Raw genomic sequence first — 15,509 nt, 5'->3', positions numbered from 1 at the left:
AGCTTGGTGTCTTTACAGCCCAGACTCACCGTGCGGAAACCACTCGCCATTCTCCCGTAGCGTTTGAGCTCTTTCTCCAGCGTTTCGTTGGGAATAAATGGAGGGACTCCCGATATGGTAATTCGGGTAGAAGGCACTGCCAGCGGGGACACTTGTATAAACTCATCATTTATGTTTAAACCACTTTCAATTAACTGGCTTACCAACTCCTGCTTCTTTACAAAAACCACCACAGCTTTATTCATGCGGGATGCGTAGGAGATGTTTCCGTGTCCCACCTGTTCCCCCACCGCCAGCAGCACCATTTGTATTTGTTCCAAATCGGAACTGGATTTCGGTTCCCGACACTCATCACATCCCCTGACACAGCCGTGGTCTTGATTGGTCTTGACATCATCTCGAGTCCTATAGGTCCGATACAGAGACAATACGAAACCAAATGCAGTCGATTCCGAGACAAGACCAATACCGTTAAAAAGTGGTCTGGAGAGCGGACTACAACACCAGCAAATATTCTCATACTAATGATTATTAATTATTATTCCCCTCTCTTCTGATACCAATACTGTGCCGATTAAAACGTTTACATGTAACACTCTCCAAACTACTGTTGGAGCGGAATCATTCGAAAAATATAATGCTAGGAAGATTCTATACAATGCTAATGGAGGCGAGACGTACGTTATTCACACGCTTATCCACACGTACGTTATTCACGCGCATATCCACACATACGTTATGACGTTTGATTTAACCTGTGAAACCTCCCGGTGTGCAGCTGCATGATCATTAGCCTATGTTAATGAGAAGCGGGCAGACAGGCAAGTGATAACGTGAGTGTGGTGGGCGGGAAGATATAGACTGATCTCAGGTTAGGAAGGTAGGGAATCAACAAATGGTGAATTCTGACACCAACAATAAAGTTTGGAAAACTGGACATGGAGTTAGTTTGTTTAAACATTGTTGAATAATGTTTTGGTGAATAGTAATAATTATACCAACGTCTCTCCTCCATTCATGGCATAGTTGTATTCACCTGCCCTGCCCTTGGACCATTAAAGGCCGAATCTGTATGTCCCCATGACATTTGAGTTTATCACCACACACAATAGTTAAGGATACGGAAAATGTGTAAAAGAAAGCTGTCTAATCTAAACTTTCAAAACATTCAACAATTACTAAGTGGCCCCCCTGTAGTAGATTTGACCCATTTTCCATCGAGGTGGTTCCAGGAGGACCTGTGCCCGCTTGCCAAGTAATTCCTCTGAGTTTCACTTTCCGTTTCCAAACTTTACAAAAACATTCCTGCCATGGGTGGCAGTTAAGTCATTTAAATGAGGAACTTTTTCAATAACATGACTAATCTCAAAATACTGAATGAAGCAGAGAGAGCTGCTGTGAGGTGAGGAAAGTGAAACTTAAGGGAGGGTTGAGGTGCGGCAGCTCCTATAAGAGCAGAGTCCATTCTCTGGCTCCTCCAAAACTCTCTGCCCAGGATGGGAGTCCAAGGCCTGACCACTCTGCTGAAGAAACACCGGAGGATCTACCGGGATCTCCGCCTCTCTCACTGCCGGCTGCTGATCGACGGCAGCATCCTCTACCACTGGTTGTACTTCAAGTCAGGTGAGTACTGCAGAACACAGAATAGTACTCAAATCTTGTACTTGAGTAAAAGTAGAAGTACTCAGATCTTGTACTTGAGTAAAAGCAGAAGTACCAGAGTGTAGGAATACTTTGTTACAGTAAAAGTCCTGCATTCAAAATGTTACTCAAGTAAAAGTAGAAAAGTATTATCATCAAAATATAGTTAAAGTGGCTACAGTAAAAGTAGTCATTGTGCATGGTCAATTTCAGAATAATATATATATATATATGTTTTATAATTATTGATCATTAAAGTGTTATCAAAGCTGGTAAAGGTGCAGCTAGTTTGAATGACTTTGTATACTGCAGGGTAGTTTGTAAATTTACTCCAGGTGTCAGAGGCGCGGGAAGGTATTTTGAGTGGGGGTGCTGAGGTGCTGGACTCCAGTGAACACTATTACGGGCACTATAGAGCACGCACAAAAAAACTCCCTACACGCAAACACACAGTAAACCCGCGACTGTTACAATGAAGGCTCGATAATCAGCTCACGGCATATAGGCAGGGGTAAAGTGCTATTTTTTACGAGTGGGGAGCGGACCTCACCTCCTTTAGGGGGGTCCGGGGGGATGCTTCACCGGGAAGATTTTTTTAAAATATTGAAGTTAAAAGCATCAATCTGGTGCCCTTTGAGAGCAACATTAAGAGATCGATGGATACATCTCTCAACACCCAGATGAAACACAACTGTAAGCAGATGTTCTTTTTCTTTATGGATATTTTACAAATCACTCCCCTTTCAAACTGTATTCTTGTTTTACTGCCATATAGTATTTCATAATTGTTTTTCCTTTATTCTCTTATTTTTTTTATAACTATAATGATCATATGAAGGTGTGCCGCGGAAATAATATTTTGAATAATTTTTGACCAAACCGTTTGAGACCCACTGAGATAACTTAGACTAAAGTTAACTATCTAAACACTCAGAGAGTCCTTTAGCTCACCTGAGCCTCTCAGTCTGAGAGGAGAGCTCTCCTCCAGCTTGTTGTGGAACAAACAGCTCCGTATGTCCGTTAGTGCAGCTAGCTAACCAGATGCTAACAACACGGTCCCTGCTGCTGGCACCGGTCCCTCTCTCTCTCCCCCTCTCTCACACAAACTAAATGCGCTATTTCCGCACACACACAGAGCCGCGAGCTTGAATGACACAAGCACACTTTTATTTCCATCCAACTCTCTGATTGTTCTGGTGTCTTGCCTCTGTTGCATTCACTGAACACGGGAAATTACAGTTCTGCCGTCCTTTCTAGTGTCTTGATGAGGTTCACGTAAAGCACGGTTAATGTATTATATTATTGAGGTAGAATTGTCCGGGGCTACAGAAAAAACATTCGGGGTAGGCCAAAATATCATTTTACCAACAATGTGGAATTTATTGGCTACATATTACACAGATTATGCACAGCGGGAGCAGCAATAACCGTCAAATAATAATTCAGACAGGGGAGCTCTGCACCCCCTGCCTGCCGCTAGGGGGTGCTGCAGCGCCCTCAGCACCCCCCTTGCCGCGCCCATGCCAGGTGTAAATAAAGTCTGATTTAACACTTGATTATATTTCACATCATAAATCCAAATCTGTAAAGTAACTAAAGGTATTCAATAAATGTAGTGGAGTAAAAGTAAACCATATACCTCTGAACTGTAGTGGTGTAGCATTACAAATTGACTTTTAACTGAAAGTAGATAAAGTGTAGAAATACTGTAAGACAAGAAAAAGTCTTGCATTCAAACTCTTACTTCAGTACCAAAAGTAAAATAACTCGTTTTGCTATTTAGGAATCATATATTTACACCAACCCACTCTCTTCAGTCTGCGTACAAATGACACGACTTTACACATTGGAAATGCTTGCAATAGGTAGTGATGTTACGTATTGCGCCGAGGCTTCGGAGCGTGTGTCGAGTCCCCGAAGCTTTTTGTGAAGCTTGTATCGAGCCTTGTATCATTTTGGGCCAGTGACGTCACCGATGACAAACGAAGCCTCGCTGCCCCTCAATACCACGTGACTGCTTAAGAAAGTGCTTTAGATCGGTTGAACCACAACGCTCATAATACCCATGGATGTATAATAAGAACGATCAGGGCCGGCCCTGAGCAATTTGCTGCCCTAGGCAAGATTTTAGCTGGCATATATTACCCCTCCTGTACCTGGGCCCGGTGACACGATGGAATTAAGAGAGCTCAGACCAGCCGCGGCGTTATGGGTGGGCCTACTGGGCCTAGGCCCACCCACTCTGGCACTGGGCCAACATTGATCAAAAATTACTGGGCGAAAATATAGTTTCCAAAATGTTTGATCAAAATTAACAATTAAATAATAAAATAAGAGCAAACGTGTTTCCCTTTAAAAAATAAATAAAATTAAAAGCAACATTAATTAACGTAATCAGACCGAACTCATAGTCGAAGTGCGGGAGCAAACACATCGTAGAACGTCTCGTGGCCGCGCGCAGACAAAGGAGGACAGTGGACTAGACAGACACAAAAAAAATAGCACGCTCACTAACGATGTCACAACAATCGATGTTCAGGGTTTCTTTAAAGAGTAACGGCCCGTCCACACACAGGCATGAAAAAATACGGTTTATGCAAATCCCGCCAGTGCAAGCGCTAGCCAATCAAACCGCGTGCAAGCTGGGAGAGCCAGACCGCAGTTCATTTCCTCATATTCCAAACGAGAAATTACGGTAGCAAATCACCCAGTTCTTTACGATCAGAACTATTTACCGGGATACAAACCGGAGGAACCAGGCATGGAGGGAGGTGGCAGAGACAGTGGGTGAAAATGGTAGGTTTTCGCCTGTTTGGGGAGTTTATATCCAGTTTACTTCGTTTTAACATTGCTATTGCTTTGTATGTCGGGGGCGGGAGATTCATGTGATTGGTTGTTGGTCGCGTTGCTCGCAAAAAATCGCCAAGCTTCAGACACGCCCAGCATCAAGATTTTTCAAGTTTTTTCATGCCTGTGTGTGGACGGGCCATAAGAACAGAGTCACCGCCGCCGGAACCACCACACTCATCATCCTTACAGCAGGTGAGAGATGAGTGTGTTTAATGTTGTGCCCCCGCTGAGCTCAGTCCCTCTGCGGGACGTAGCACCCGTTGCAGGATAACAGAAAATAGCATCCCAGTGCCGGACCTAATATCAGCCATAGATGACCCGGCGGCTACACAGCCAAAGCTCATAAAGTACTATTTGTATTAGATTATTAACAAAAATCGCGAGAAAATATTTGAACAGGCCCAGCCGAAATTACATTGGCCCACCCACAATTGAAATCCTGGCGCCGCGGCTGGCTCAGACCCTCACTTATATAGAGGTCGGAACATGTCATAAGTATAAATAAATAAAAGCATAAATAAATGTAGGAATAAAAACATGAATAAATAAATACAGGAATAAATAGTCTACAGTGTTTTCAGATAAATTCTGAGTGTGTGCTGTGGCTCAGCTGGAAAGCAGTTGACTTTTAACCGCAGGGTTCCTGGTTCAACGAATGGTCAATAAGTCTTTTTTTTTGTTTATAAAAGCTGCAGCTAAATTAGATAATGTAGTTAATAAATGTATTCTTCTATGGTTTAGCTTTTCTCAGGTTACAACATTGTTAAGTTTACGAATATTATTAAGGAATACAAATCCCTCTTTGCAATGTTTACCAGCCTCCTTAGGCTTTTCAATCACAATCATTAAACTGGAATAAATACAATATTGTTAACATGAAAATATGATTTTATGTTCGTTGTTTAGAGCTATTCTAAAGCTGTACTCTTTGGGAACTCGGTATGAGATACAGCACACTATGGAGATATCAAATCTGCCTGTTTTACACACTTTGACCAACAGGGGGGTCTGTGTTCAAATGAAGCCCATGATGAAGCCTCATGAGATGAACCCTTTTGCGAACCAATCAACAAGTCCTCCAACTCATACGACCAAATGGGCCGATTGTTCAGGCCCTTATTACGACAAAATATGTTGTTTGTTCAAGTACTTAATACGTCCTATAATTACGTTTTAAAGTTTTCGCCCTCTAGGGCTCCTGTTGAATGCTAACGTTACAGATGGTCGTTTATTCACAAATAACCCTCTCTGTAAAATCCTAAATTGTAGGATAGTTTGGCCGTTAAAACGCTTTTTGATTAGATTTCTAGTGAGAAGTGTATATTGTACTTTTAAAATCTACGTCCAGTCGATATGTAGGATCTATAGTTTGATAGATATTACGAAGATGATTTGAGGTATGCGGCAGCCTCCATGTAAAGTTACGGGTTGAAAACATTATTTCAGGTCTCAACGTTTTCATAATAAAACCAATGATCAAATGATTTAACAGTGATATCTGCAGTGCTCATCAAAAAAAATCATCAGTTTATCCTTGGAAAAATAAGAAACTGTAAATGTATGCAATCATTTATGGCATTCATAATTCACATCTAATTCTTAACTGTGAATTGTTTTCATTTATTTAACATTATAAATGTATTAGTCTGGACAAACCTTTTTTGTTGAGATTCTTGGAAAAGGGAAATGACTTTTCATAAAAAAATGTGATTCAAGAACAAAGCTCTGTTATTAGATCAGTACATACGTCAAATGTCCTGTTTGGATTGCCGTACGTAGCTGTCCAATATGGCAGACCAATTTGCATTTGCGCAGTGCAAACATGCAAATCGGGTAGTAACATCTAATCTTAAACAATCATTTCCATGTAAAAAAAGTCACAGTCTGTGGTAAAACTGTTGCAATATAAGACTAGGAAAAATACGCAACTAGAAAGACTACAAATCCCAAATGCATTCTGGGTCGCGTTAGTGATGTCATAGGCGATAATGCTCCAAGACTGGTTGCGACCGTTGCGACTCGCAAAGCAAAGAAGAAGATCTCGCAATTAAAGCAAAGAAGAAGAAGAAGAAGAAGAAGAAGAAGAAGAAGAAGAAGAAGACTGATTCCCTCCAATAAATATAAGAGATTGCTCCAATAAATTCACTTTTACAAGATGCCTGTGTGCTTTGTACCAGGTTGTAATCACAAAAGTGATCATACCACTTGCTCGTTCTATCGCTTCCTGTCTGATGAAAGGACCAGGAGTCGTTGGACCAAACATATCAGGTGATATACATGTTTTGCATGGAACATAGTCAAGTTAGCTACCTAGCTAGTAGCGAGCATGTTAGTTAGCATTACATTACATTACTTAGCCTTGTCATTTGTATTAGCCTTAACATGAAGTAAACCAAAATGTTAAACAGTAAGAGTAGTCATGATGGTAAGTATTTTGTGAAACATTTGAAGAGTTGCCTATCGCCCCCTCCACCAGGTGCTAAGGGGGCGGGAGGTAGGCTAACGCCACATTAGCATCAGCGATCTTTTCTACTTAATGCTATCTGCACAAATGGTTAACATCGAACATTAAAAGATCAGGCAGTTCAGGGAGAGTCGAAGGAAGGAAGGAAGGCAGGCAGCTTTGCATGACATTCTTCTGGACGTGTTTCATTGTGATGATAGTGAGAGTGAGTCAATCTGTTTGTTGGAAAGACAGTAGTTGAGTGATTACTGAGAGAAAATTATTAAAAGAGATAATTATTTAGTGTTGTTACTTTAAAGTGTTGTTACTGACCTTTTTCTCTTTTATTTTCTTTACCTCACCTGTAACTGCTGAGATCCTGAGGAACATGCCCACTGGACTGACCTGCTCTGGCAACCTGATTTCCACTGTACGTAATAGTATTTGGTTATGGTATATTATTTATATACATCAAAGGCACAATGCACCCCCCAGAGACACACATGTATTGAGTGTGATATTTTGCATTGGTCATGTGAAATCATCTTTACATACTAGAAAACTGTAGGAGCGGCAACTTGTTTTGAAATTGAATTTTTAATATCCGATAATAAAGTTGATCTGTTTTCTTTATTCTTCTCTCTTCCCAGCTCCATCCATCACCGTTCTCTGTTCCTGCAGGTCCTGCTCGCTAATCAATGCCCATATGTTTTTACACAATTACAAATAAAGTCAATGTATTGTATGACATGAAGTTGTTCTTCATTCTGAGTCAATAATAAATTCATTCTGCCTTCAACTGCAAAATTATTGTGGACTGCACCGACATCCATGTAGCTGCCCCCCAGTAAGATGAACCAAGCAAAGTTGACACTCAACATACAGCTGTGCTCTTAAGTTTACATGAAGAATTTGTGAAATATTGGTAATAACAGGTTTAAATGATTATTAGTAATTAATTATATAATTTTCTCATTGTAGACGAGCAGACAGGTAGCCAGATGAGAGAAGCAGAATATGCAGCTGCCATTTTCCACATGGAAAAGAGAAAGGGCCAAGTGTATTTGAGTGGACAAAAGAGAAATCCCAAATACGAAAAATTAAATTATACAATTTACAGATATGTATACAAATATAAATATATATCCTATATACACCATGCATAATGATGGTGTATGATGTAGAAGGAAGTGTGGTAGATAACAAGTAAATATAGAGTTACATACAGATCCATGTTACAGCAAAAGATGGAATAACTAAGAAGCACGCAGTCTAATAATAATTACATTTAACAATTAAATAACTGCTCAGCATCTCCACCACAATCCCAATCTGCTGTGTCCTGTTTTCCTCCCCTCTGCATAACACCCCATCACACATACGAAACACAACGCAGAGTCCGAGGGTGTTAAGAGTATGTTTATTTAAATGTCCTCCTCTCTACTGGCCAACAAAGGGAGCATATGCTGGGTGTAGAATTGTTCCAGGAGGAGGAGATTTCCATGCCATGCAGGGTCTTTGGGGATGGGGATGATGATGATCGCCTCCTTCGTGGTCCACAGTAGCAGAGACTCCGGTCTGTGATGTGCAGCTGTTATTTAATATACAATACATTTTTGAAAAACATTTGATCAACAAAAAAGGATTTGGTCGGGATCTAGAGTCAGTGTGTAGTTTATTAATTAATCAATGCTCTCTACATTAGGAAAACACATACCAGTGTACCAGAGGGAGTCACACACAGCTGTGCCTAGATAACCAAACAAATTGACAAGATAACCAAAATCCTTGAATGTAGACACAGCAAATAAACTCAAATGACACAACGAGATGTAAAAAGGAGATCACACATATAGTCGATATAAAACTGGCCGCTTCAATCTGAAGAGCAACTAAAACAAAACACGGGAGTGTATCTTGTTCTTGTGAACACTAATGATATCTACAGCATACACAGAGACCACGAAGTTCTTAAGGAGAAAACTAGTTGCTAAAACAAAACACGTTAGTGTACCTTGTTAGCTAATGTTAGCTAGCTGACATTAACGTTAAACATTGCACTCATATTACTCACTGAAACCTTGTAAAGCCGGTCCCGCATGCTGGCTCTTACAGAACCAACTAACTCCCCTTCGTGTATGTACAGCTCTCAACATGCCCAGACTTGTAGTGATTTTCACCTCGTTTTATACTTTTTCGCCTCATTCTGACAGAAACAGGTGAAATTTGCTAACGTGACGGCCATCTTTGTGATGGTGACGCGTATTGTGCGAGACCAGACACCTGTAGTTCACTGAGCGGTTTCACACAAAAAAATGTGTAACTTCACAGTTTTACGACACATTTTTATTTTTTTGAGTTGCAAAATGTTCTTTTAATTTGACAAACATCATATGTGTCATTCGTGGCACAATTCAAACGGGATCCAAAGGTTATTTTTCTCTCTCCATTGACTTCAATGTATAATTTTCCGCTTCCGGGGTCCCATGGGTCGGAAGTAGATGGGCGGGACTTCGCCTCTCTATAGGATAGAAGAATTCAAAAGTACTTCCGACCGCACTTACACTGTCGAGGTATTTATGATGCGCCAGCGAACCTCACAAATGTGCTTCTGCTTTGGGGAAACTACATTTTTTTATACAACGCACTAAATGGATGCATAATAAGAACGGCGGACTTCCGGGTAATTTCACTCCGTTAGGAAGGTTCCTAAGTTAAACTGACAACGGTCTATTCGACCGCAACCCAGGGTAGCGGTCGAATAGTCCGTTTTGCTTAGGAACCTTAGTTAGTTATAAGATGTGGTTCAATAAGCAGCATAACTTACATGATCCGCGTTTGGTTGTTTTTGTGAATGGTTATGTTTGGTTAGTGCATGGAATTGTGGGACAGCATTGTGAGGCTCCTTCCCTATCATATAAAGAACTCTCTTATCATAGCTGCAGCTTAGAGACTTCCGGGTCAATTCCTCAGCTAGAAAACGTCCTGAGAGGAAAAGAAGGTTTGCAGAGCATGTGTGAAAAGAGCTTTCGTATTGCTGTGTTCAATGTGTTCCTTGTGTTTCCTGTTATTGACTGCTCAGGTCTGGACCAGAATCACGGCGGGGAGTATGCTGCGTTCGCGGCCCTTATTGAGAGGTTTGTTAAAGCGCTCAGAGACTGTCAGATCACGCCCTACATAGTGCTGGACGGTGGATCGGACATCTCAGAAAAGAAGAATGAAACCGCGAAGAACAGAGTAGTAGGTCTTATCGAACGAGCACATCGAGCGGCGCAGAAAGGCCAGAGCAAGAACATCCTGCCGACGCTGTTGAAGCTAGTATTCCGACAGACACTGAGGCAGCTGGACGTCCAGGTGGCTCAGTGCTATGGAGAGGCTGACCCGGAGATCGCCGCCCTGGCTCGGGAGTGGCAGTGCCCGGTGCTTTCCGGAGACAGCGACTTCTACATCTACGACCTTCCGGGGGGGGTGCTACCCCTCTCAGACTTCCAGTGGGAGGCGGTTGAGCGGAGGGGTTCCAACAGCTACATCCCCTGCAAGAGCTACAACACCTCCAGCTTCTGCATCTTCTTTAAAATCCAGCGCCAGCTCCTGCCCGCCTTCGCCGCCCTGGCCGGGAACGACTACGTGAATCTACGCCGGCTGCAGGTGTACGTCAGCTGGAAACAGTTCGCCCCGGCAGGTGGCGGGAACACGCACCTGGAGGGGCTGTTGTGCTGGCTGCAGGACTTCCAGAAGCCTCAGGAGGCCTTCGAGGCGGCGCTGGAGCTGATGGGAGAACTGAGCGGCAACAAAAAGGCGGAGGTGATGAAGGGCTTGAATCTAGGGATGGAGGAGTACCAACTTCCTCCAAGCGCCCTCAAGAAGTTCTTCATCCATGGGATAGCACCTCCATTCTCCACAGAAGTAATGATAATATATAACATTTAACTTTCATCCAAAGAGACTCAATATTCACCTCCATTCTTCACCTGATAGGTCACTTCCACATTTTGTCTGCCTTATTTTGTGTTCCAACTTCCGTTCAAGAGCTATTCCTTTGCTATCAGCTTTTTAGACCGTTTCTTGCCAAATTATGCATATATGGGGATTACTGCGCTGTTTGGGCCTGGGAGGAGCTGTTGGGCAGTATACAAAGTCATTAAAACTAGCTGCACCTTTACCAGCTTTGACAATACTTTCATGCATCAAAAATTATATCATATATATTATTCTGAAATGGACCAATCTACACAATGATTACTTTTACTTTTGCTACTTTAACTATATTTTGATGATCATACTTTCCTACTTTTACTTCAGTGACATTTTGAATGCAGGACTTTTACTGTAGTAGAGTATTCCTACACTCTGTTACTTCTACCTTTACTCAAGTACAAGATCTTAGTACTTCTACTTTTACCCAAGTACAGGATCTGAGTACTTCTACTTTTACTCAAGTACAAGATCTGAGTACTTCTATTTTTACCCAAGTACAAGATCTGAGTTGGGATGTGAGTCCTTCTCCTCTAACAAGTATCCTCACTTTGTCACCCTGGAGTTGGCTGGTGTCCCGAACTGGTCCCGGCTGCCTCTGATTCAGGCCTGGCTATCGCCGGTCATCCTGGACGTGCTGCTGCTGCAGAGGATGAGCTTCAGCGTCTTCGTGGAGCTCGCCACCGCACCCAGCGCTCACCTTACCGCCAGGCCGCTGCGGCAGGTGATGTATGGGCTGCTGCTGGGCGAGGGCAGGGAGGTGATGGAGCGAGATAGGGAGGGGCTGCAGCAGAGGCTCATCCCTGTGAAGACCGCCTCCACAGCAAGCTCTCTGCAGCTCTCACTGCAAACACTGGATACGGTGGGTTCGTGCATCTTTACATTTGGTATTTATGTCTTTATACTGTGGTGGAGTGATGTGTTATTTCTGCGTTGGACCCTGAAGGCAGCATCTCCCTGGTCCAATGGGAGTCCTCCATGTGATTTTGGATTATGACAGAAAATAATGTCTGTAACAAACCTTTATGATACTTACACGTTTAGTTCAGTAGGATAATCTCCACATGCTAACAAGATTTCTGAAGTAAAATGCTAATGTTGGAACTTCAGCACGGTCACATGACTTCTCGTCACCACCGCTAAGCTAAAGGCGGCTAATGTTGGCCATGATGACGTTGAGTCGTGTCATTTAGACACTTGTTAGCAAGTTAATGTTTTTTAAATGGGGACATCTCCTCCTCCTCCTCCCGCAGGCGGAGGCCTCTCTACGTCTGCAGGTTCTCCTTGAGGCCCTGGGGGTCCCTGAGGCCTCCCTGGCCTCCGTGCCTCCCCCTCTGCGCCTCCCTGTGTGCGTCACCTGCTTCTGGCTGCAGAGAGCCCAGCCTCCTGCAGACGAGGAGGTGCTGAAGGCTCTGCTGCTCGGGCTGAGCTCCGGAGACGCCTTCAGGGGAGGTAAAAAACACAGACTCATTAAAAGATGAAAGCAGCGCTGCGTCACTTCCTGTCATTATTACCGCCACGCACAATTTCCAGTGAAACCGTTCTCTTGATAATTGAAATGTAATTCTGTAAATTGATTGTGAAGGATGAAATAATACAATGTTTCCCTCAGAGATGTAGTTGAGTGGAACCAACAAATAAAGCATCAAAAGTACCTCAAAATGTTACCTGAATAAATGTACTCAGGTACATTATATCAATGTGTGTGTGTGTGTGTGTGTGTGTGTGTGTGTGTGTGTGTGTGTGTGTGTGTGTGTGTGTGTGTGTGTGTGTGTGTGTGTGTGTGTGTGTGTGTGTGTGTGTGTGTGTGTGTGTGTGTGTGTGTGTGTGTGTGTGTGTGTGTGTGTGTGTGTGTGTGTGTGTGTGTGTGTGTGTGTGTGTGTGTGTGTGTGTGTGTGTGTGTGTGTGTTTCAGCCCTTCCCCCCCCCAGGTACGAGCTGGACCTGGAGGTTTCTCACTCTCTGAACCAGTGGCAGTCCTGCCTGAAGTCCAGCCTACAGCTCAACCAGCTGCTGGGCCGACCGCTACCTGAGCCCCCCCTCTCCAGGTGAGTCCTACCTGCACCCCCCCTCTCCAGGTGAGTCCTACCTGAACCCCCCCTCTCCAGGTGAGACTTTCCTATGTTCCAGTAGTAAACAAAGGAGTCCAATGGAGGCGTATAGCCTTTGTAGACCATTTACATCTCCTCTCTTGGCACACCTAATGTTCTAGTTGTATCCAAAAGATTGTTACAATGAAATAAAAATATTAAGTTGACCTCCACCCATCCCTCAGGTTGTTTGAGGGGACATTGGTTCACCAGCTGGTGCACAGGATGAGGAACGGGGGAGAGAAGAGGCCTTTCCTGAAAGAGGACCCCTGCAGTGTGAGGCTGTTCCACACCATTCAGGCCGTGGTGCACCAGATCCCCCCTCAGGAGAGCCACAGGACGGGGGAGGATTTGGAGAGGCAGCCTCTGGACGACCTGACCTCCACCCTGCAACAGCTCTTCCCCCTGGAAGAGGAGGAGGAGGAGGCCAGCAGCTCGGGGTTGGTGCAGGAGGATCTGCGACTCAGCGAGCTGCTGTCAGTGAAAACTCGTTTCAAAGCGAAACACAGGAAGAACCGGAGCAAGAACCCGGAGCTGGCCCGCAAAGAGGAGCGCCGCGGCCGGGACCTGCTCTGAGCTCAAGGGAGGAAAACAAGCCGGGTTCATCAGACTCTCGTTAACGTCCCTCACATCAGTCTGATACATAATATTTACGCTACTCTGAAACAAGAAGCACTTTCTTTTTTAAATCTGCACACATTTGCCAATGCAAATGCCAACACCTTTTTGCACATTTCTTTCTTCGTCTCTTTATGCCCTCAAGATTGTATATTTTGAATTAAGGGTGATGGGCATCAGCACTTGTTTTTTCTTATTTGCCCTTATTCAAATGTGATGCACTGTTCGATTGTTATTGAAAACACAAAAGAGTTTTAATAAGTGGAATTCACTGTAAACATGTTATTTTAAAAAATGTGATAATTGTGTTTCTTTAGTCTCATGAATGTTAACGCTTTGTTCCTCACGTACATTCTTAGTGACTGTTTGTTGGAGACATTTTTGTGCATTCGTTTACTTTTATCACATTACATGTTACTTGTTAGACGCTTTTATCCAAAGCGATTTACATACTCAATACTGTGGGCAATCCCCACAGGAGCACTTTGGGGTGAAGTGTCTCAGGGACACAACGACATGCTGACTGCAGAGGGGGTTTGAACCTGTGCTCCCCTGATCCGAACACCAACGCACTAATCCACTGCGCCACATGCCTCCCTTGTACTTGTCTTTATAACTACAATTCTTCTTTTATTCTTTCTCTTCTACTTATTTTGTATTGTTATTAATTGACTGTTTATTTGTTTTACTTTTACCAATTGTTTGATCTACTTTTGTATTATTAATGCACTTATTGTAAGTCGCTTTGGATGAAAGCCTCAGCTAAATGCAATGTAATGTTATTGTCTATTTGCCTTTGTTTAAATGTGTGGCATATTTAGTTTAATTCAAAGGCTTTAAGTAAGACATCAATCAGTCAAAAGTTAAGTCACAGACTGTTTTTATGCATATTTCTTTTTGTTTGTTTAATGATAGCAGCATGTTTTATTTACTATTTAAAATGTTGTAATATTTCATAAGACTCACATTTTAACTGCAAAGAAACAATTGTCATATCAAAAGAAAAATGAATGTAAATCTCTATTTTTCCAAAAGATTCGCTTGTCTTGTGCTTTTATGTTCACTCAATTGGGTAGTAAAGGAGGATATGAATAAGGAAATGTTACATACTTTGTTTTATGTTTTTAAATTGTGTTTTTATATATATACGAAAACTAGATATAGGGTCATTTTATGCACATGTCAATAGCAGTTTCAACTATCTTTTTTTGGAAATTAAAATACTATATATAAATATATACATAGGTATACATGTACTTGGCAAATGAATAATAATAATCATAATATATGCATAATTGCATATAAACATTGTGACTTTTTTTACATTCATATGTTCACGCTGTGGTTTGGAACTGCTTTTGAATGTTATTAGGCATTTTCTTATGGAAAATGTTGTGCATAATCAGTACTGTTTTAAGCTGTACTATCTCAACACATTTTAATAGATTGAGTTTTTTTAAAATATGGGAGTTGTGTGTTCATATTTACCAACACCACAGACTATTCGTAATTCTTTTTTTTGGGATGTTATTCTTTTTTGTAGATTTGTTGAGTACGTGTTTCCCCATATTTCGGAGCAGTATTATAAGGTAAGGGAGAAATAGACTGTTATAAAGAGTATCTTTTCTTCAAAAATGTTCTTAGTATGATACAAATGAAAATACCTATTGTTTTTGACAGTTTAGTCTGTACATAATTTATATGGTGCTTCCAATTGAGTTTTTCGTCAACAAGCAGTCCTAAAAATGTACATGCACCAACTTTTTCTATCTCTGTATTGCAAATCCGTATAATGCAGTAATTTCTACTCTCAGACTTTGTATTGAATAACATGTAATTTGTTTTGGCCACATTAAGGGATAATTTATTAACTGCAAACCAGTTACATAGTAT

General features: G+C 42.1%; 1 protein-coding gene and 1 long non-coding RNA gene across 3 annotated transcripts; one reads left to right on the top strand and one right to left on the bottom strand.

The window, feature by feature from the left end:
- The first annotated feature begins 1,412 nt into the window (after window positions 1-1,412).
- On the top strand, window positions 1,413-14,716 carry LOC307028583 (single-strand DNA endonuclease ASTE1-like). 2 transcript variants are annotated; one of them, XM_079663746.1, is made up of 6 exons: window positions 1,413-1,623; window positions 10,017-10,840; window positions 11,475-11,771; window positions 12,163-12,361; window positions 12,824-12,956; window positions 13,184-14,716. In XM_079663746.1, the coding sequence occupies exons 1-6, from the start codon at window positions 1,497-1,499 to the stop codon at window positions 13,572-13,574; spliced, it is 1,971 nt and encodes a 656-aa protein (XP_079519872.1). In that variant the 5' UTR covers window positions 1,413-1,496; the 3' UTR covers window positions 13,575-14,716. The 2 variants fall into 2 exon arrangements, with proteins under 2 accessions (XP_079519872.1, XP_079519873.1); XM_079663747.1 differs by lacking the exon at window positions 1,413-1,623 and adding an exon at window positions 9,445-9,617.
- LOC307028586 lies at window positions 8,339-9,287 on the bottom strand. The gene is made up of 2 exons (XR_013805038.1): window positions 9,009-9,287; window positions 8,339-8,512 (listed from the first exon to the last, which is right to left on the bottom strand). It is a non-coding gene; the product is annotated as an uncharacterized lncRNA (long non-coding RNA).
- Window positions 14,717-15,509: the final 793 nt, after the last annotated feature.

This window comes from Notothenia rossii (genome assembly GCF_949606895.1).
Source record: "Notothenia rossii genome assembly, chromosome: 2".
In the NCBI taxonomy this organism is placed as follows: Eukaryota; Metazoa; Chordata; class Actinopteri; order Perciformes; family Nototheniidae; genus Notothenia; species Notothenia rossii.
This window is presented reverse-complemented; position numbering and strand designations above follow the sequence as displayed.

What these genes read in the sequence shown, in the direction of transcription:
- LOC307028583 (XM_079663746.1), top strand. Translation starts at nt 1,497, where the DNA reads ATGGGAGTCCAAGGCCTGACCACTCTGCTGAAGAAACACCGGAGGATC. An exon ending in CTGGTTGTACTTCAAGTCAG is followed by an intron (nt 1,624 to 10,016) that starts GTGAGTACTGCA and finishes TTGACTGCTCAG; the next exon opens with GTCTGGACCAGAATCACGGC. An exon ending in CACCTCCATTCTCCACAGAA is followed by an intron (nt 10,841 to 11,474) that starts GTAATGATAATA and finishes GTCACCCTGGAG; the next exon opens with TTGGCTGGTGTCCCGAACTG.